The 23,540-nt window shown below is 37.8% G+C and overlaps 1 protein-coding gene across 45 annotated transcripts in view; it reads right to left on the bottom strand.

The window, feature by feature from the left end:
* Positions 1-23,540, bottom strand: part of Ptprd (protein tyrosine phosphatase receptor type D) — a 2,219,644-nt gene that overhangs the window by 39,986 nt on the left and 2,156,118 nt on the right. For all 45 annotated transcript variants that reach the window (XM_041632294.1, XM_041632295.1, XM_041632298.1 and 42 more), the window contains 3 exons: positions 18,602-18,777; positions 3,178-3,297; positions 2,563-2,717 (listed from right to left, as the gene is read on the bottom strand). In XM_041632294.1, the coding sequence (XP_041488228.1) occupies positions 2,563-2,717; positions 3,178-3,297; positions 18,602-18,777 (451 nt within the window). The remainder of the gene's footprint in view (positions 1-2,562; positions 2,718-3,177; positions 3,298-18,601; positions 18,778-23,540) is intronic.

Genomic DNA, 23,540 nt, shown 5'->3' with positions numbered 1-23,540 from the left:
TCCAAAGCTTTACCACCTATTTCCTTATGTCACCACCTTACAGAAATGGAAGCACATCTTTAGTTTAAAAATCATTGTTTAAAAATAATTTATCTATTAGATTTTTAGGTGGGGGTGCACGAGCCCCAGGGGCAGCTGAAGGTTAGAGGATTGATGTGGGAGTGATTTCTTATTAATAAAGAAAATGCCTAGGCCCATTTAATAGGCCAACCCTTAGGTAGGCAGAAAAAACAGAACAGAATGCTGGGACAAAGAAGCTGAATCAGAGAGTCGCCATGATTCTCCCACTCCAGATAGACAGGTTAAGATCTTCCCTGGGCTACACAGATTATTAAAAATGGGTTAGATCAATATGTAAGAGCTAGCCAATAAGAGGATGGAACTAATGGGCCAGGCAGTGTTGGAAAGAATACAGTTTCTGTGTAATTATTTCGGGTAAAGCTAGCTGGGTGGCGGGACGCAGCCCGCTGCACCTATTACAACAGAGGACAACTTTGAGGTACCAGTTCTCTCCTTTCACTTTTACATAGGTTCTGGGGATTGAACTAAGCTTGGATGGCAAATCTGTCAGCCCCAAGATGGTGCTATATTTTAAATGCAATGCACATCATAAAACCACAATGCTTTGGTTCAATAGAAACTTTATAATTGCTTTCTCCTAATTTTTGTTCTTCTTATTTTATAAGTACAATTCTCGTTGTTTTTATTTGAAGGTGTGTGTGCGTGTGCACTGGTGCATATGTGTGAGGTCTGCTTCTTTTTGCCATAAGGCCTATAAGATCAGCATTTCTCCTTTGAGGTCAACTTTCCTGTTTATCCATCTGAAAATGTTTGGGATACTGCCCATATGATCTTCGTAAGCAAGTTAGTTTGCACCAGGTAGGGATAACATGTAACCAGCTACATTAGCTGTTCGAAACTTATAAAAAGGTTTATACTTCAAAGCACAGAGCATGTTCTAAAACTAACAGCAGGAGACTAAGACTTGGCTTTCACTACCTAAAACTACTTATTCAAATGAATGAAAATGATTTTATGTCTTATTATCATGTAGAGAATGAGAACTGATGTGCAGGTCTTAGAGGTTCCTCTCCTTTATGTTGAAGAGCTAGAACCAGATAAGAAGACAAGGGCTTGAGTCGAGCACTCCAGCAAGCTACTGCTGTTCAACTCAAATCTCTTGATTTCTCACTTATACGTCTTTTAACCCGGCATGAAAATGTTAGGAATATTTTTTTTAAGTGATACATGAAGGGGCTTTGGAATTATAAGATATCAGCCAGGAATACAAGTTAGCTCTATTACTGCCTTCTGTTAGGAGAGATACTCTCCCATCCAGACATCTGCAGGCCATTGTTCAGTAGTTACCTTCTTAGGGTGGACAGGCAGGTGAATTTTCCAGGTTTCATTCTTCTCTATGCCCCAAATGATCCCATTCTGAGGGTTCATTATAATACAATATAATATGTAGCCTAAATGATGCTATCAATTGATGACATAATTTATAATTATTAATGTACCTATAAAATATATTTATTAATTTATGATAAATAGGATCAAAATGTAGTCTTCTTGCCTATTTACTATAAACTTCCACTTTAGTTTGATTTCCTTGTTCAAGAAGACGTATTTGGATTACTCAGATTATAAGGAACTATTGTGGAATTACATGAGCAGATTCATGTAGTGTCACAAACAGAATACATTCAGCATTAGAGAACATATAGAGTCTACCTAGGCATCTTGAACACTTTATTACTAGAGATATTTGAGAGGAGCTCAGACATCTGGAAGAGATAAACTGAATATTAAAATGCAGGAACACTTACACATACAGACATTGTGTGATTATATAGTGGCTTATAGTCAAAATTAAGTAAAGGTATAAATTATATATTTCAAGAGAAATACAGTTTATCATTTCAATGTACACAATAAAATTTATTCTAAATTGCATGTTTTTATCAAATACATTTAAAAGATCAAGATGGTGTATTTTTTGTATGTGAACTGATATTAATAATGGATAAATTACATCTGGCTTTATACTAAATCATCCTCCATGAATGCTTGGGTGACTGCAGCACTGTGTTCTTCCACATTTTTCCTATGTAATGGAAATGTTGTATCAATCCAGCCCACAAAAGATTGCTAAAAAGTTTATAAAATATTTCTAAAGAACTTTTGACTAGATAGAAAGTAAAATTTAACCCTGATGATAATGTTAACATTTAATATTTTCTGTTTCGTTTATGGTCACATACACACTTAATTTTGTGTTTATTATTTACTTTTGCACCACAGAGAAATCAGTGGATGGGGTGGGAATGTGGTAGGGAGGACTCGTCCTGCATCCAGAGGCATTATGCCTTTCTATCAAGTCTTTCCTATTGACCTTAGGACAGGGATCAATTAGCAAGAGCCACTTAAAAGCAGGTATTTACCATCTCCCAGTATCAACAAGCTGCAAAGAGAACATTTAGCAGAGAACAGTTTGTACTTCTTTTTCTACTCCCGGTCCTTTTGGCTGCAAATAAAGCAAATGCTCTCACTGGTCCTTACCTGCAGTGCACGACCATTGGCCCTGCATCAGGAGGGTTACAGGTTTTGACTCTTCGTAAGAAAGCTAGGAAAGGTGTCGGGTGCTCTGGAACCCCGTGATCCGGCCAAGCGGTAAACTGGAACTGTCTCACTTCCCTCTTCTCACTCGAACCATTCTGTGACAAAGGAATAGAGTCTCAGCTGCTGCTTTCTAACCTTAGGTGACAAGGATGAATTATACTAAAACGTGCTGGCCCAATTCTTTCCTCTTAGAGCACAGCCTTCTAATAAACACTACCTGGAGCCCCAAGCCCTGAGCTCTCCCTAAATGAGCAGTATTTGCTCAGGCAGGTGAACATTTCCTGTAAGAATCACTCCGCATCTGGCTGCAAGTGTCAGGAGTATTCCAAGGAAAGAATTAGTTCTTCCATTGGGAAACTTTCTCAGAGCATAGGTTTCACAGTTACTGATAAAACACTAGTCCAGGAGGAAAGGGGCTAGGCTGACTGAGAATTCAAAGATGACTTCTTTCTTCTCTTTTGAGAGTGGGACCAAGATTTAGGTAAGACTTCAGGGATTTTGGTTTCTTTAAATAATGGGAGGAACACCAAAGGAGAAAAAAGACAAAGAGCAAACCTTATAAAGTGCAAAGGTCCTGACACAGTATGTGGCCAGCTCCACAGTATCCAGCAGCGTCACTTGGACCAACCCGTGAGTCTCAGTGCCTCTGCTGGGCCAATACTGGTCACACTTCACCTAAAGAAAGAAGTGACACATTCAGGCCAGATGCTCATCAACTCTTCTCTTAGCTTCCCTTTGAGTTGTTGTTGAAGGAAAACAGCTTTTCTGCATTTCATTTCATGTTGATCTTTTTCTGGCATGCATTCTTGTTATCCCCAAATATGTAAATTGCTACTCTGATGCCAATATAAACCACATTTTAAAAACGGGGAGGAATATTAAGCAGTAACAGATTCAATTTTCTGGAAGAAAAATAAGTTGCAGATTGTTGCTGAATAAAATAAGGAGAGAGATAAATGAAATTTTAGAGTACTTGGGGAAAACACATTTGTTATTGGGTAGACACTATGATTCGCATCAGAAAGATTATACTTAGACATTTAAACTACATGGCTAGATAGCGTTCATCTATCAAGATTTTAAAGGCACATACTATTCCTCAATGGACTCTTATAATTTACAAATATGCTTGTTTAAAGGAAACTAGAAATAATTAGAAAAATATATCAAAGTGTAATTTATAAGACAATAAGTGTTTCTTAAAATAGAAGAACAATGGTATTTGTATGCACGACAAATGAAATATGTAGCATCTATGGGGACAGTAATATTTAAGCATGGTTTTGGAGGGTCATTAAGTCAAAGTGGTTTAAACCGTACAATTCATTTTAGATAAATGGCCTACGATTTCAATGTGGAGTAGAACAAGCCATGTAAGAACCACTCAACCCAATTAGTTAGATGTAACAAAGAATTATTCCAACACTGCAGTAAGCCTCAGATTTACTCTATGTGCCCACTGTGCAGCAAAAAGCACAATAAAAATAACAAAGGCATTATATTTTCTAGTGAGGTCATAGGTTGGAAAATATTTACCCATTCTGCCTCAGAGAAAAGAAAAGTGGGAGTGTTGTTTCACTGTGATCAAATGAAATACATCTCTCTAGGTGAAGGAGGAATATGGTGTCCTTTATTTGAAAAGAAATGATTATAAAGTATGGTTTTTGAGCTACAAAGAGGTTATAGTCATTGTTTTCGTAGATCCTAGGAGTTTTTGGTCTAGTAAACAAAATTATTAGATAATTATTTGCTTTTCAGCTTAATAAAATACTAACAACATTCCGTGAAAGTCACTGCAGTTTGGTTTGCGTTGAGTCTGTCCTCTGGCACTAAGGCTGCTTCTGCATAGATACCAGTCCTTCTAAAAGGGACGGTTTTCACCACTAGACGATTTCATTGACAAGAAAAAGGAAGAAGACACTCTACTGTGTCTATCTATTTAGTCTACTGTGTTTATCTATTTAGGATGCAGAAATTAAGTTCACAAGGTTGAATCCACTACCTTTCTCTCACCTATGAGACCACACAAAATCACCTCATGAACTAAGCAAACAAAACAAAAAAGATTCAAATTCTGATAAAAAATGAGTTGTTATAGTATTAAAATTCTTTATATGTTTTCTATATTCACAGATTAATCTGGTGTTTTTATTTCTATCATAGGCCGCAATTCAAAGAAAAAGCACAAAAGAAAGTTAGTTATTCAAAGAAAAATACTGATGAGCATAGGTTGAACACCTCCATATATCATCTGACCATTTGTTAAACCCACACAATATTTGACAAATTTACCAAAATACTAGATGAAGGGAGGCACATGATTTAAGGAACAATAATTCATGTGGGGGAAAAAAACCCACAAATATCAAGCCAAAGACATTTTTTTTTATTGTTTGAAATTATGAAAAAGACATCAAGTTGATATCATGCTGCAGCAGATAAAATAACTTTGTATGCTCATAGTGTGCATGTGAACAACCATGGTATCAGTGTTCGGGAAGAGGCTTCCCCCAAGCTCAGCAGAGCAATGGCAGAAAAACATTCCATTGCTGGTCCTCTCTCACACACAGGAAAGCCTTCCCTTCTCACTCATTCTCAGTCTACCTGGCACAGGATATGGTTTCACAGGATAAAGAGCTGAAATTTAGAGATAAATACTTTAAGGTTTTTATTCTTAGCCCTATACTACATGAATATTTTCTATTCTAATATCAGTGTATGCTGCTTGAGATTATGAGAAAATAGATGTTTCAGAGAGATTTACTATTTCTTGCTTATTTTAAGGATTTGGGGTACATCAGTAAGTTATTTTTGAAAGATTTCTTTTATTTTTTGATACTTTAATGTCATCATTTTCCCCTTTCTATTCTTTCTTCAAACCTTCCCATATATCCCTTCTTGTTCTCTTTTGAATTCATGGTCTCTTTTCTCAAATATCACTGTTACATGCATATGTATGCATGCATATGTATTTTTTTCCTAAACATATAAATACACTGGCTTGGTCAGTGTAATGTTACTTCTATGCATGTTTTCAGGGCTGACCATCCAATAAGGGTAATTCTCACCCCCTATATAAGAGACCTCTCTTTGCAACAGATGGAGGCCATTACAGAAAACCACAACCAATCCAAATGCAGAGTTAGGAACCCTGTAACAAAATTCCTAAGCCTAAGGCTCACGGATCATTGCAGATGAAGTGGTAGAAAGATCATAAGAGGATCAGGATGTTTTCTTTGAGACTCTGTCTCCTATCAAAATCAGAAGTTACATCCATGAAGTCTCACCAATACAGCTACCTAAATTAGAACTGAACAAGGATAACAGCAGTAGAAATGGCAAAGTGGACCAGGGAAAACCCATGAGGCCTCAACCTTACATAAACGCTGCAGGCAACTAAGGGATGCTGACCATGGCAGAAACAGTCTTCACCGGGGAAAAATACACAACTTGGTTAATTACTAAGCTATTAATTTGAGATATTTCATTTTTTAACATTGGCAATACCGTTTTCTTCCAAAGACTGCCTTATCTGTGCTCCATAGATTTTAGTGCATTGTGTTTTCATTTTCATCCAATTCTAGGAATTTTCAAATTTCCTCTCTGATTTCTTCCTTCACCAATTGTTCAGTAGTTTGTTCTTTAGTTTCCATATATTTATGTGTTTTCAATGGCTTGTATAACTGTTGATACCCAGCTTTATTTCTCTGTGATCAGAGAGAATGAAGAATATAATCTGAACACTTTATTTTTTTTATTGAGAATTGCTTTGTGTCTTATATGTAGTCTATTTTGAAGCGAGTTTATGAGCTGCTAGAAGACTGTGTATACTTTCTTCTTTGGGTGGATTATTCTGTAGATATCTACTAGGCTCATTTGATTCATGATACCATTTTTTTAACTTTAGAAATTTGTATGTTTACATTTTCCCCAAAACTAATGAATCTCTAGATTATAAAGAATCTACAAAAATTAAATCAAGATGACATAAATAAAAAGATCCATACATCCAGTGACAGAGGACTGGTTCAAAACTCTCTAAATAAGCAATAAAATAAACAAATAAACAAAACAATTTCAGTGTCAGACACATTGAGTGCAGAGGATCCATGAATTCACTGCAGAATGTTACCAAACCTTCAAAGAAGTAATATCAACATTTCTCAAACTATTTACAAAAAGAATTTAAAAAGGAACCTTTCCAAATTCCTTTTACAACAGCAGTGTTATCCTGACAGTAAACCCAGGCAAAAATTCACCTCTGCCCTGGCTGATTTTATGCCAATTTGACATAAGCTAGAGATATCTAAGGATCATCTCAACTGAGAAAATGTCTCTAAATGATTGGGCTATAGAAATCTTGTAGGGTATTATCTTAATTAATGATTGACATGGAAAGGCCCAGCTCATTGAGGGTGGTTCCATCCCTGGCTGGTGGTTCTGAGTGTCAAAAGAAATCAGGCTGAGCGAGCCAGGGAGACCATGTCAGGAAGCAGCATTATTCCATGGCCTCTTATTGAGTTCCTGCCGCTATGTTCCTGTCCTGACTAACCCTAATGATGCACAGTGATGTAGAAGTGCAAGCAAAATGAACCCTACCTCCCCAAGTTGTTTTTGGTTATGGTTTCATTTCAGTAGTAGTAACCCTAACTAAATTAACTACCCCAAAAGAAAATGTCCAATTGAGATAAAAGTCCTGGAGAAAACAGGTAGAGAGGGGATACATCTCAATAGAATGAAGACAATATACAGGAAGCCCATAGTCACCAGAATCCTAAATGGAGAAAAATTCAAATATTTCCACTAAAATCAGAAACAAGACAAGAATGTAAACTCTCTCCATTCCTGCTTAACATTTTAACTAAGGATGCTGGTCCAATTGGATAGTTGCAGGTAGAAGAAAGAAATCTGATCCTTATCTCTCAGCTCTTCAACATAAGACTCAATACCCTGATAAAATAGAGAGTAGCAAATACACTGGAACTCATTGGCACAGGGCGTGATTTCTGGAGGACACTGATAGCACAGGCATTAAGATCAAAGATTAACAAATTAGATCCCATAAAATAGAGAAAATCTGTACCAGTTACATATCTGACAGAAGATTCATATTTAGGATATACAAAGAACTCAAAAATTAAAACCAAATTAAAAAATATGGCAAGAATCTAAACAGACAGTTCTCAAAAGATGAAATGCAAATGAAGGAGAAGTAGTTTTTGTAATGTTCAACATCCTTAGCAACTAGAGAAATTCAAATTAACTACCTTGAGGCTCCTTCTTAGCTCAATCAGAATGTTTATGATTAAAAACAAACAAACAATCAAAAAACTTGAGTACAAATTCTGGCCTCCATATACGGAAAGGAAAATATTTATTCACCACCAGTGGGATTTAAACTATTGGGGCACTACCGAATCAGTGTGATACAGTGTACCACTCTTGGCATATTTCCAAAAGACTTCAAATCCTACTATAGAGGTACCCATGTGCAGTAGATGATGATTAATATAGAGACACATTATTGATCAGGGTGTATAGAATAAGAGAGACTAAAATACTCAGCCTTAAACTGGAAAATCTACACCCCCTCTCCATCTATACACAGATTTCAAGTAGTGTCTTGAAAGAGGTGGGTGAGAAGATCCGTACGGCAAGAAGCAGATGAATATGAGGAAATGGTGTCTTCTGGTGATAGTAGGGCAGCCGCACATACTAACGCACAGTGGTTATACTGCATACACTGGACCAGCGAAGACTCAAGCCAAACCACATCTTAGGGAGGTAGGCATGAAGTCCCACTGCTAGCCAAGGAGCTACTGGCAGTAGATAGCTGATGGAAGAGGGAGTGTCTATTTTCTCTAAAAGTATAAATCATGTTAAGTCAACCACACATCCTGAAATACAGCATCAAACTGGACTTGGTGGGTTGAGGAAAAAAGACACAAAATAAGTAGGGAAAGGCTGCATCTAGGAGGAACTAGAGGAAGAGTAGGTAAAGATGTTCAAAACATATACAAACCTCAAAGAACTAATGAAAACAATATTTCAATAAAGGAAATAAGATTCAAAATGTAATCTGCAAGGGAAAGGGTTTCATGGAGGTCCATTAGAAGTAAGCTTCTTCCTCAGGCTCAAGAATGAGTTCTGTGTTCTATCTCTGGTGTCATTCTGAACTGTCCCACTGATTGTAACATTACAATATCATACTACTTTTCCATCACCTTAATAGTTAATCCAATTGGCCAACTCATAACCAAGGTACAACAAAATCCAGAGAAAAGATAATATACCTGAAGGCACACCGAGGAGATGGGTGGAATAATTTTCCCCTTAATGAGGTAAGTACACACGAGACGCCTCTCCCTTGATAGATGACCACAGAGCCCCCTTACATTTATTAGCTCTACCTCAAAAAATGTAACTTTTCTTTCTTTTTTCTCCTTTCTACTTCTTCTTTGAATATCAACCCAAATCCTAAGCAAGTTTTACCTGACTCTAGACATTCTCACTTTTTTCTCTAAATATTCCTGCTGCTCTCCACTCATGTAGCTGCTCACAGACTTCTCTGGTGCTCAAAATTCATTGTCTTCTGCTTTCTTCTCTATCCCCCTCCACCAAGCAGCAGCTAAGAACGACAGCTTGCCTGCTCTGAGGTTTTCCTCTTAAACTCTAATAAAACGATCCTCAAATTTCAAAACAATACATATCATTTAAACGCATTCAAAACAAAACCTGTTGTTAGGCATATGTGGTAGGCCTTGGTACAGTCAAAGGGTTTTAGCACCCTGCTTTGTAGATAGCCTCTCATGCTAGTTCATGGTCACTTCTATAGACCTTGTCTTAGAAGTGGCACACTGCAGTACCCAATAAACTTTATAAACAGATATGTTGCGGCTTAGATTGGCTTATTTTTAAATTGTCCATCACTTTCTGAAAACACAATCTGCTCTTGAAATCTACTAAAGACTTACTAAGTTTGGCACAGCAACTGCCGTTTACTTGAAGCCAAACAGTTTCTCTCCAGATTTCTAGCATTCCTTCTCTGAAATGTACTTGTTGCTGGATACTTTGAGAAGCGAATCTAAGGCAAAAGGTACAGGAGTCAAAGAAGGACCTGAAGTAATCAGCTAGCAATGCTTAAGATACCGTAACTTGAGAAAAGAAACTATCAATTCATATTGAGCAATTGCGGCCATAGTGACTATTAGAGTTAGGATTTTCTCTAAGGGGTAGAACGCAATTAGAGAAGCATCATATAAAATAAATCAAAGTCACATTCGTTCTTCCCTTTAAATAGTCATTCAATAATAGGACCTGAAATTTTAAAAAAGGTTTCAGACAAATATCAGGGTGTATTTTTAGTGGATACAAAAATTACATACTGAGCAGTTAATTTTAATAAGTTATAATATCTCTCCTGGTATCATGTTAATACCAGATTGGTTAATATTTTGTTCAATGACTGTTATTTTACAGCCAGTGTTATGCTTTGTATTCAACTATTATATTTGACCATATAGTTTCCCAAGCTGCAAAGTTTGTATGCTTCCCCTTTTCACTTGATCTTTACTGGCCACTCTTTAGCGATGGTTAAGAGGCCATCACGAACATGAAGTGCATAATATCCAATCAGCAGACACGAGTGCTTCTCCACTTTACAATCATAATGCTAAAAATGATTCCCTCAATCATCCAAATTATATTGCGACAAAACAGTTTACCAGTTCATGAAACACTCTAAAATTTTCTGAATCACTTGTTAGGTTTTAAAAGTTGTTCTTTTACTGCTTGACGTATTGCTAGCTATTGATACAGAAGGCTTGCTCTGAACTTTGTCTGTGACTTAAAATGGTAGTCACCACAGCTTAGGTACTTTGTTAAAACCAAAAGATAACTATGTGATATTAATACCTAGATATTAGTATTTCCCAATGAGTTATTGGGCCCTTAGAATACTTATTTCATCACTAGTCACTCCCAAGAAGCAAGTCGGTACCCAAATAGCCCTATAATCAATTCTGTCTCTGGTTTAGCCATAATCTTTGAACTAGCTACAGTCAAGTATCACAATTATCATGCTGTTCCATTAGCTGATGAAGTACTTCTATAGAAGAACACTTTCTGTAGACCAGTCAACAGAGACAGCCCTACGAAGCCATATATAAATTGCATGCTAACTGAACATCATCCATGCTAGAATTATATTGACAGAAAACAGAAAAATCATAAATATACTGTCCCTTAAATATGGGTTATGAAGGAGATTACTTTACCATGCATAAAAACTAACTTAGCCTAGTGTAGGAATACTAGACATGACATGACTAGGGTGACAGTAAGCTTTACACAGTAACTGTGAATTACCTTCTCCAGTGGAGATTTTGACATGTATTGTCATGTTTCTAAATGGCTTTAGCTGACACTGGGCATGAGTCTGTAGGCTGGCATTTTAGCAGTGAAGATGGCACGGGAAATGAAGGATGGAATTTGGTGAGCTAATCAGTATGCAGAAAATGGCTGGATTCTTGCTCTTTGATCCGACACTGACATGGGAAAAGCAAGAGCGTGGAACTTGCTAGATAATGCCCCAGACATCCGTTTGCTTGCCAAGATGAGCATCACACCCTTTGTTGCCAGTGTCCCATTTACACTAACTATCCAGAACTTTCAAAACAATCCCATACATCATGTAGACTCCAGAGGCAATGTTTGTGCTGCTGCTCCCAAAGTTGCTTAAGGAAAAAAGCAGTTTCTGTTGCCTTAGATAGGCAGAGTTTGGGCTACAGTTTGAGAAATTAAATGTTCAAGGCCTTTGGCGCTTCCAGTTCTATCTGGAAGAAGACACAGACCTGGCATTTGGAAAGCATTTGCTCTCCATTAAACTCGCTGAACCTTGACAACCAGAGAAGCCAAGCATTAGTCTGCCACTGGCCATGGCCAGGCTTTCCAAACCGATAACAACAACGAAAACAACAACCCTGCCATTTATAATCTCCAGTGCGATCCTGTCACATTTTAACCCTGAAGGACATCAGGCTCGGAAAATAAGCTCAAGGTTTATTTTTAAAAAACAAGAAGAAAAATTTTGACCAGAGTCTGGTTTCTTTTTCTTTTCTTTTTTTTCCTTTTTCTGCTTCTTGCTCACAATTGTTTTTAAAGACACAAGGCAAAATAGGAACATGTCTCCATCTCACCCTGCTTCTTGGAGATGTTTACAAAAGGGACATTGAAGGACTAGAGGAGTGAGTGATCACTAGGTTAGAACTACTCCATTGCCTAAATATGAAGTTTTGATATGTTAAGTTCTGAAATATTAACTCATTGATGAATGAAGAACAGCCTGGTCTCCCATGCTTTGACAGCGTCTGATCTCTATCCATTCACACACACACACACACACACACACACACACACACACATACACACACACACACACACCCCAAGATTTAGTGATAAGGGATTTTCATATCTTCTGACCTAAGCAACAATGAAGGTCATGTTACAGAAAACATTTTATCTGAACTAGTATGGGTGTTATCAATTGATTCTATAATTCTATAAATTATAATGGAAAATACAATATGGATATTTTGAGATAGAATAGAATTTCTGACTTCTAGAATTATTTTAAAAACCGATTGACGATTCAAATCATGTCTAATATGTCAGGTGGCAAAATTGCTCTTCCTATTTCAAACATTTATAGCCTTAACTCTCACCACAAGAGCTCTCTGTAACTTGGTCAATTCATACTGTAAGGTTTGAAAGACAGTATCAATAGCAATAGTTTCATCTGTCAGCAATTAACCAAGGCTGGCTGCTGAAATCCAGTAAATGATAGATGTCCTTTAAATCTCTTCCCAGATATTTCGGCTTCGAACACTGAGAAGGCTGCAAAAAGCGTTTTCTAAGCAGGCTTCCCTGTCTTATCAACCACTAGATGGGAGATAAAGTAGAAGCCAGTCAAAAGAACACAGATGAAGGAAAAAGTTAAAAAGTAGACAATCATCCAGTGAATAAGGGCATTTCCCGAGCCAGAAATCACCTCGGCCAATCCTACCTCGGAGACTAATTCTTCAGGGGAGGCTGCCAACTGTGCACTCAGTCACCCACAAATAACACCCTTGGAGTGAAATTGCCAGCTGCATACGTTTTACTGTAACATTGCTTCACTTTTCCAAAGATTTTCTTTCCTCCATGTGGTTGCCCAGACCAATCCATGTGCTTATTGGCATAATATGAAACATGGAAACAATTAGAAACCACATTCTAGGGCAGGAAAATGGCTTGCTACAGAATCAATGAACTATGCAGAACTTGAGAGGACTTGGCAGTTCCAATGGAAACTGAAATAAAACCTACAGTACCTTTTATCACAGCACATTCTCCAGTGGTTTTAAAATGAGCTGTGGATTTCAGGCAGCTATCATATTTTATTTTTAAAAACCTTAGACTTTAGTCTTTTTGTTTGTTAGTTTCTTGAGTTACCCTAGTGAAACTCATCAAAACCACTCAGTTTACACCTTTATTTTCTGTGTTGGCTGATGGTTAGTTTTATTTGTTAATTTGACACAACATAGAATCAACTAGGAATAAGTTGTCAGTGAAAGATTTCCTAGATCTGGTTGGCCTTCTGGTATGTTTATAGGAGAGTATCTTAACTATACTATTGTGGTAGGAAGACCCAACATCATTCCCTAAGAGAGGCAGGAGGTCCTGAATTGTGGAAGAAGAGAAAAGTGACAAAAGAGAATGTGTGGATTGCTTTCAACTCTTGACTCTCGGTACAATGTGATAGGTGCTTCAAACTTGACTTTCAGGTAATGATGAACCACAGCCTGGAATTGTAAGCTAAAATAAACAGTCTTCACTATGTTTCTGTAGGAAATGAAGCAAGATAACTCTATGCACAAAGGACGCAAATATTGACTGAGAATGAAGAGAGTCAATACACGTGGAAAAATCAAAGAACTTGAATTTTCCACTTGAACAACCTGGATTCCAGACAGCATTGCTCTTCTGCAAGGACTGCTTTGGCTGTTCAAATGCTAAGAACTATCAATTTCTTAGCAACAGGCCAATGAGACTTGTAGCTTAAACAATTGAGCACAGCTTTTCTCTCAGGGGCAGGTCCTGACTCTGAAGGTCACAGTAGTATTGGTAAACCATAGGCATCCAGAAGGTGAATCAGACAGAGACAAAACAGAAAGTTGAGAGAGATCAGTTCCTGTAAGAAAATATGGTTCAGAGGGAATGCAAACTGAAATAAACAGAAATGTGGTCCATATTATCCTCAGTGACAGCTATCACTACATGTAACCCATGCCTGTATGACTCATGGTTTTCATCCTGTATCATCTTGCAATGAAAGCAACAGGCAGAAGAGAATGTCCTTTGCAAAATATATTTTCAGAAAAATTAACAAATCCACTCTGTTAAGATATGAATTCTGGAGAACATGTCTAGAGAGGAAAGTCAGTACAAAAGGCAGTGGCAGTCTACACACCATCTGTAGTTGAGGACAACTCGGAGAAGAGCCACCAGCTAGGTGGAAATTAACAAGTGTGGTAGTTCTATGAGGTTGTTCAGGCTTTGCTGTTAATCACAGAGAAACAAATTAATTTAATTTGGAAACAAAAATGTTATTTAGAAGCTAGCTTTGAAGCAAAAATAGTAAAGGAAGCAACACTCTAACTAAACTATAGCTGAGGCTTTCAACTGTACTTCATCCTGAAACTGTTTCCAGTGGTAAAGACAAGAGCTGCATTATTGGATCGTTTGCATGTAATCCAAAAGAAAAAGGCTTTGAGGGGCCAAGTAATATGCTAGCTTCCATGTACCTATTAGGAAAGACTAGAGTTGAGATGTAGGCCAAGACATTTGACTACAAAGTATACTTTATAAGTATACTTTATACTTTAAACAACCATGTTCCTGATGACACTTTCTCCTCTGACAGTGGTATCCCCATGTATAATGGCATGTTGTCTTCCCTTTCTTTTTAATTCCTGACACCAAAGCTATAGACAATAAATATCCTCATTCACAAAGTGTTTATGAGTCAGAAGAGAAGCATGCGGGGGGAATAATGGAGACATAGGAAAAGAGAACATCCCCTTACTCTTGAATTAGGCTGAGGTCTGTCACTTGCTGACAACAAGAATCCCAGAATAATATTAAGGTTGCCAAGCCGGGTGGTGGTGGCGCACGCCTTTAATCCCAGCACTCGGGAGGCAGAGGCAGGTGGATCTCTGGGAGTTCGAGGCCAGCCTGCCTGGTCTACAACAGCTAGTTCTGGGACAGGCACCAAAGCTACAGAGAAACCCTGTCTCGAAAAACCAATATATATATATATATATATATATATATATATATATATATATATATATATATATATATATTAAGGTTGCCAATATAGATAAAATATTTCTTTTTAGATACATATATTTCAGATTAGAATGTTAAATAGCAGTGAGCCTGCCTTAGGGCTGACTAAGCCTGTGCGACCATTCTTCACAGCTGGAGAACTATAATTTTCTAGGAATCTTACCAGAAACCCGAATTTATATCAAATATATATCTTAGTCTCCTGCACAGTTCTGTAGGCCCATGGTTTCATCTTACCAGATAACAATCCCATCTGAGACACTATTGGAACTACCCTATAATCTCAGTTTCCAGAAAGTAGGGGAAAGATTTAATCAACTATTTGAGATACAACCTTAAAGCCACCCAAATGGCACGTATGGCTACTCAAGTGCTCTGCCTTGAAAAGCTTCTACCCATGTTTGAATATGGCTACCCCGAATCACCTTCCTATAAACTCCTGTTTTTAAATCTGTTAAATTTTTCTTTTAATAAATTACTGGCTCATCCTGAAATTGTTTTCTATGTTGTTTCAGGAGTGGAGGTCCCTAAAGCACAAGTGAACTCAATTTGTTGGTGACAATTCTGAACTATGTATCCTGCTGTACCACAACTGACATTAACATGGACCCATGTGTACAACCCCCACCCCACATATATACACATGTGTGTACTTTTTCGAGTGAATTGCAATGAATATCACTGAAAAGTTAGCTCAATATTTGGTTTGAGGTTGGCTGTTGGGAATAAAACCTTCTTTTGAGGTCTCATATCAAGATTCCTAGAATATGGAGCTCTACATCCCTGTAACTATTAACCACTATTTATAGCATTGTTGTGAGAGTGAAATTCAATGCACATTCTTGTCTGAAAGACCAGAAATCCATTCCCTTTTCTTCTTGCTGTGGTAAAAGAAAGAACAAGTGGGCAGGAAAAGGTGAAGCAGGAAGACAGGAGGAGGATGATGGACAAACAGATGAGATCATCTGAGCCACCAGTGCTCTGTTAAATCTGCTTGGTGACTTGGTCCTTCTTCCAAAATGTGCTGGAAGGACAAACAAAGGGCTCTGGATGTTGTGCGGTCGGGACAATAATTGCTGTCTTGTCAAATGGATGATGACTGAGACTGCCCAGCTGCCTACTGGCTAAGGCAAGCCATCACAAGCTTGGGTACATACTGAAGCACCACAGAATAAAAGTCACAGGACAGCAATTTAATTGACCTCCTTAGGCCATTTAATAAAGCAGACGGCCAAACTTGCAAGACCAAAGAGTAATTAATGGAGGGAGCAAACAAAGGTTCATTTAGTAACTTCCAAATAAGTTCTCCTGTCTGAGGGGGAGGAGAGGTGGCCTGCAACACAAAGATAAACTGCAGGTATTTAAGTCACAATGCCTTCCGCCAGGAACCGCTCATTACCATCAGATGTCGCAGCCGCAGAGGGCCCAGTTAGAACTAACTTTATTATTAGAAGCAATTAGCAAGAAAAGGGGCAGAATTTCATTTGGTTATTTCAAAACAAGTTTCTGTGCATAGTTTAATGAAGGCCTGCAGTGTCAAGATAAAATGTGTGTTTTACTGAAAACAGCTCTTGCAAAAGACTGCTTGTTACCAGCTGGTATCTCTAGGCAGAGCAAACCTGGTCTGGGCGATTTACATGCCTGCTGTACTAGAATAGTTCAGCTCTCTCAGCTTCATAGGCTTGTCATAGTGGATGGCCTGATGAGGAAGGACATGCATTGTCGTGCTAGAAGGCTGGCCTTCAATTCCTCACTCTGACCTCACTTTCAGAATGACTTTCGGTGACTTTATGGTTCTGGCTTTATTTACAAAAAAAGCAAAGTTCATAGAAGCAATCACTTAAAAAAATGGGTTTTAATGAAATATCATTACACTTACTGGGTTAGATATTGTTATAATTATTAACTCATATATATCTAAGGATCATTTGGATTGGGGATACTCAGGGGTTTGAGTACATTCATATGCTTACTGGGTTTTGTATGTAAAGTATAAAACAAATACTGTTTTCAAAGCTATAGACATTTCTACATCAGTTTATATAGAATTAGGTATTTTCAAAGATCTCAGCTTTAGTTTTGCTAAAACAGCACCATACTACATCACTTTACTTCTCAACATTAAGATAGCTTTGTAGATTTCTAGTGTTTTCCTATATATAAGCTTTTACAAGATAAATTATCTGGGCAGACTTAAACTCTCCTGACATCGATACAGTTGGGCTAAGGAACACGGCCATACAGTAAACTTGGGAGAACACATGATGTATCTTATTTGTCTCTTAGATGGGAAACTGGGTTTTGGCTTGTAAGCATGCTGGACGGAAGAGAAAGAAACCTTTCACCTCAGGTCTCAAAGTCAGCATGGATGCTCGCCATGTTTCAGTAACAGAATTCAGAGACCTATTTGTTAAATTCTCAAGGTTAAACTTGATTTTTATCAGCCACATATGGAAGTTGTGGATTCCCTAGGGAATATGGCATACTGCCTGTGTGCTATGTTTTAGATTTCCAAACCAACAGTATTTAACTAATGTTCTGTGGATTATACTATTGAACCCATATGATGACTGAAACTCTTCTCATAGACCTTAACGAACAATGACTTGCTACTAAAATCTAGTCATTTTGAAAAAGCCTAAATTCATAAATGCCCTCCACACATTTTCTCAGTTATGTTTTAAACTGCACCATTCTCCGTCCACCCTGAGTTAAACTGTGCCAATTTCAATAATTTAAGTATGTCACCTTTTCAAGAAATTTTAGAACTTGTACACAGACTATGAGAAAGAAAAAGGTGAAATGCTGGAAGTACATATGGGTGAAAATCTCCATGGGTTCTTGTTCATAGCTAATATTCATTTTTCTCTAACCAAAGTGATTATATCCTCAGATATCACTTTCCGTTTCACAGTACCAATGATGACTATCCTAACATGTGAGAATTTCCTTTTAAAGAAGACTTAGAAGCTTTATATTTCTGTTTGCTTTTTTTAGGGGAGGGTCTACTTAGGTATCCCTGGCTGGCACATGTATCAAACTCTGCATTCTGCATCAGCTTCCTGGGTGTTGTGATAAGAACATGAGACACCATACCCGTCCTTCTGCCAAAGAGTTTGAACATCCTTGAATTCTTGGATGAAGTTCTTCTAAATTCAGTGTATGAGTTTCGTCTCAGTAATCCTAATTGGTGCACACCTCTACAGGAGTGGTAGATTTCAGAGTGGTGGTGGAGATGCTGCTTCAATCTTAAATATTGTTTGTATTTGTGAACGAGATCTAGGCATTTGCACTTGGTTTCTGAGCTCTGTGTCTGACAGTGACAGAAGAGGTTGGGACAGAGAATGACACTTGTGGGGTGGCTTGGGCCTGGATAGACCCTGATGAAGAACATGTAGAAATGGGCTGGGTGGGGAGCATGGGCAGAAGAGTTTTGAAAAATAGTTTAATCAGAGTTTTTGACATCCATTTTCAATGACTGATTGTCAAGCGTGCTACCTTGGGGAAAAAGTAGCTGCTGAATAGAATGGATCACACAGCACAGCGGCTGTGAATGGAGGATTTTGAAAAATTAGACACTCATCCTTACCCTTGACCTTTCTTCCAGCTTTGTCATCATGACAACTGTGGCACTCCGTTGCTCCCATATCATTCTCCAAAAGTCCCCAAATGTCTCAGGAAGCGATCCCTGGGTTGCAATATAGGCATTTTGCTTCCTATACCCATCTATGTAGTTTGCATTCACATAGTCACTTCCTGGGATACCTGCAAAACATGAAGTTATTAGTCAACAAGTTGACATAACTCACAGCAGGGAACAGCATGGCTCGGGTTTAACAGTGATGTTATGTTACTATCCCATTTACAGCCGTAGGAGTTCCAATATGTTTCGGTTTAGCTTTTAGGCCAGATTAAAAATAAGTAGTACCAGGACATCATATTAACTATGCAACATATATTGTGTTCTTCTAATGTGACAAAAACACCAAATAATGTAAAAAAAAATTCACCCAGATGCCTGTAGAATTCACTGCATGACCACTTATGCTAGCAATAGATAGTTTGCAAAGATTATCAAATAATTTGGTAATATTCTCTTTTTCTCATATTACCCCATTTCCAGATAAAAAGTTAATTAAAAAATGCCTGAGTCTAAAGATGTAATATAAAGTGGAATATCACAATAGCAAATAATCCATTGTAGGTTTAGCTACTTATACATCATCTAAATCCATTCAGTCAGTCTCAAGAAATAGTATAAACTAATTCCTGTCTTGATCATCTTTTCAGAAAAAGAAGAAAAAAAGCAGGGAGATGGTGGCACATGCCTTTAATCGCGGCACTCAGGGAGGCAGAGGCATGTGGTTCTCTGTGAGTTCGGGGCCAGCCTGGTCTACAGAGTGAGTTGCAGGTCAGTCAGAGATACACAGGGAAACCTTGTCTCAAAAAACAAACAAAAAACAAAATAGGAGGAAGAAGAAGATGAAGAAAAGGTACACAAGTTGTCCACACTGGTGAAGGAAGTCTGCCTTTCTACTATTCCTGTGTCTGAACTTCCAGTTAGTAAAATCTCATTTTAGACCCACAAGGTTGCAACATATGAACCACTTCATGGACTACAACAACTGCCTGCAGAATGATTGTATCACCTTCACATTTGTTTTTTCTAAACAACAACAACAACAGGGTTAAAAAACAATCTCAAATACTGTGATTTCTGCAAGCCCAATGCTGACTTTTCTTTACATTTCAAATTAAAACTAAACTTTTCTAATTTCATCTCACTCTGTTTAGCTCTGGTCAATGGCCTGCTTCAGCTGACAGAAAATGTTTTCTTCTATCTATATCCTAGAATATACTCTGTTTCCTTCTTCTCATATGTAGCCTCCACCTATACCTGGCTTTGTAGCCAGGACTCAAGCCACATTTGATACTCCTATATACTACTACCCATTACAGGTAACACACTGGGTTTTTGCTGAACTTGATTGTTGCAGGTTTGACCATAATTCCATATCTTTCTTATTTATATTTGATAATCTTCCTGATTAAAAGGAATGCATAATTTGACCAGTTCCAATATTTACTAAAGAGCAGAGATGTTCTTTACTGTGATTTTCTGACTTAAAGATTAATTTTCTATTATTGTAATACCTTTAAGAGAGAGACGAGACAATTTGTGTTTCCTCCAAGGCCAGTTACCGAAGTGAACAAGAAAACCAATGTGAGTCTTTATAGAAAAGGAAAACATGTTATAGGAGCAAAGGAAAAAAGATTGGGAGTTGAGGATAAGAGCTACCTGAGAGCATCTGCAGAGCCTTAATTTACTGTGCGGAGACACAGCTTGAATTCTTCAGGATGTTAACTACAGACAGAGGAATTGTGTCTCTGCTGCAATGATACATTTTCAAATAATCAGAATCAAAAGGGTAGTAGGTTTCCTAGAGAGATGATGAGTTTCCTGTCCCTGGAGAGAAAGCCATGCTTTACAGGGACATCAGTATGCTATGGAAGGAAACACTAGAACACATGCATGGTCCCTTCTGGCCCTGGGAAATATGTGCCCTGGAGTTACAGAAAAATATTTTTTTTTTATCTTGGAACATGTGCTCCCAAGCTAAAAATGTTATATTCCCCTGATTGCCAGTTGCAATTACTTTGACTGCTTTTCTTATTCCCGTTGTATAACTGATTCTCCCGAGAACAATAATGACACTCAGATGGAAGTCACTTCACCCTGAGATGAACACGTGGATATAGGATATGACCACCATTAAGTGGAAAGTCTTTTGAGCAGAAAATGAAACACACTGTTGGTCGGAACATTATTCATCCATTTCAGCTACCCAAGAAACAGTTTTGAGTTCTGGCAGCTCATGACTGATAAAAGATTCTGATTTTCCCCCAATACCAAACTCCTGTAGATACAAAGGCTAGCCTAAATACAACCCTTTGATTACAGCCACATGGAAGGCCATAATTTTAGACAGTCATTATGAAATGAATTAACTATCTAAAAACTATGAATAATAAAATTTATGGGAGATGGATTATTAATGAATAATGACTGAACTTCCAAAAGCTAAGACATTTGTACCTTAAGATTATCAAGTGGCTGAGATCAACACCAATTTATGTCTTAGTATTTTGGAAGTAAGAAAACTGAAAATAAAATAATGTGATATTGGAGAATGCTGATCATCAGGCTGTCAGCCCCACCCTAAAAATAATGCCAAGGATCTTCTTCCATTTTGATGCTGTTAGTGAGAGGGTGTTCTAGAATGAACATATATGTTTATCCTAATCCTCTCTTTATTCACACTAGCAGAGTGCTGGGTCAGACAAGTTCTCTCAGCCCTACAGTATGGAGATGCAAGCGTTGCTTTCCCAGGAGATCTGGTGTCTACTAAGTCTTACATTCAACCCCCTTTCCTGAGCTGTACATGGGATGTGAAGAGACTGCAGGAAAGGTGATACCGTATCCTAAAACTACTAACTCCAGCACAGAAACTGCATTTAACATCAGGCAGTTTCACATAAGTTTTTAGTATGATATATTCACGAACGTTTTCCAAGAAATCCTAGGAAAATATGTACTCTAAGGGATTTCTGAATTTGGGTGCTATAAACGTAACTTCTCAGAAACTCTTAATTAGTATGTGTCTTTTGGGAGGCCAGATCTATGAAATTTGTTCATATTGATAGGTGGCTTTACAGAAGGAATATATTATTAGTTTATTTAATTTTTAATGCTTTTATTCAGAAAATAGTCTGCATGTGCATTAGTAACACTCACCATAGTGTACTGAGAAGCTAAGTGTGTGAGAATAAACTGAGTTTCTCTGGGGACTCTGAGGACAGAAATCTAAATCAAACTGGAGGAATGAAAGAAAAGAGAATTATGACAAATTAAATTGCATCATTCTTTATTTACTTGGAGTCAGGAAGACCTCTTTCAATTGTTTAATGTTAGGGTTTGGCTTAGGTTATTGCATTTTTGCTTACTGTTTGCTTGTGGTATAGAAAAAAAGAGTTATTAAAATGGCAGTAGCACCCACAGGTCTTTGCTTGTGCTAGTCTATGGCAAAATTCTTAGGAAAGATTAATCCTGCTACAGCAACTTTTTTTTTTTTTTTTAAAGATGGGATCTTACTATGCAGCCCTGGTTGGCCTTGAACTCACAGAGATCCACATTCCTCTGCAGGGACTGAAGGTGAACATCGCCACGACACAATAGTTGGCTCTTTTTAATATCACTGCTCATCACCAGCTTAGATCAGTGACTTGTATTTCTTTCAATTGCTTTATTCCATTTAATAAAATAAGTAGAAGTTTAGAATCTCTTCTATAGTGATCCACTTATGCTCTCTAATTAGCAGTAATTGTGTAAACAGTTCCAGTACCAAAATGACTATTTCATCGGGTCAGATGTGTCAAAACCCTAAGCCTTGGTCCCAGATGTACAGTGAATCCACTTAGCCCAATCCCATGTTAAACCGAGTCTCATCAATCAATGGATCCCTTCTAGTGACACATTGGCTACTTACTCATGCTCAGGATAAAGCCCAGTTGCTCTGAGTCCACTATACCTAGAGTTGTAAACTCAAGCCTTTAAAATAGGGATGTAGGACTTACGAGGTAGCTCAGTGATTAGGAGCTGGCTATTTGTCCAGAAGACCTGGTTCAATAACCAGTACCGCATGGCAATTCAAAACCACCTGTCAATCCTGTTCTAGGGAATCTGAGACCTTCTCCACTGCACCCTGTGAGGGCACCAGGCACACATGTGCTACAAAGACTAACATATAGTCAAAACATCTATGTACATAAAATTTAATAGTAAAAGAAATAAAGTAGAGAAGTAAATGTTTGACAGAGCCGCACTATTGTGTTCTTCTGGGGCAGCATGCTACATACAGCAAGTACCAGCTCAGGCAGAATGAGGCAATTTTTTAGGTTCTTATTTTATTTGTTGGTCATTTCTAGTTACAGGTAAAGGTAGAAATAACATACTTCAGCATGAACTCTGAGTCCGCACCACCACCACCCCCTTTTTGGAGATAAGCTCTCCCTCTGTAGCAATGACCAGTCTGAAACTTGCTATGTAGACGAAGCTGGCCAAAACTCACAGAAATCTGCCTGCCTCTGCCTCCACTGTAGTGCTAGGATTAAAGGCGTGTGCCTCACCACAGTGCCTTCTTTTTCAAGGTCAATGAGTTCCAACTCATGGACAGTAGCCCCTTTCTTCACTTAAAAATAAGGTTAATAGGACAGTGCTTCATAACATTGTTTGTGCATGTGTTTGAATATTAACATAACAAGAAAGACTCCTAAGAAAGAAGCTATGTGCTCTGAAAGAATATTTAACCATGCAATTAATGACTTAGAAATAATTTACAACTTTGAAAGTATATTGCAATGTCAAGGAATATTTCACCTGAGCTACTTTGTCAAGGCAGGGTTAAAATAAAATCTTTCTTCCATACTAATTTGAGCAGGACTAATTAGGCTACAGGCCCAGATAACAA

The sequence above is a fragment of the Microtus oregoni genome, unplaced genomic scaffold (genome assembly GCF_018167655.1).
Source record: "Microtus oregoni isolate MIOR12 unplaced genomic scaffold, Mior012 000041F_ref0000270, whole genome shotgun sequence".
Taxonomy (NCBI): Eukaryota; Metazoa; Chordata; class Mammalia; order Rodentia; family Cricetidae; genus Microtus; species Microtus oregoni.
Note: the sequence above shows the minus strand (reverse complement) of the source record. Positions and strands in the feature narration are given on the sequence as shown.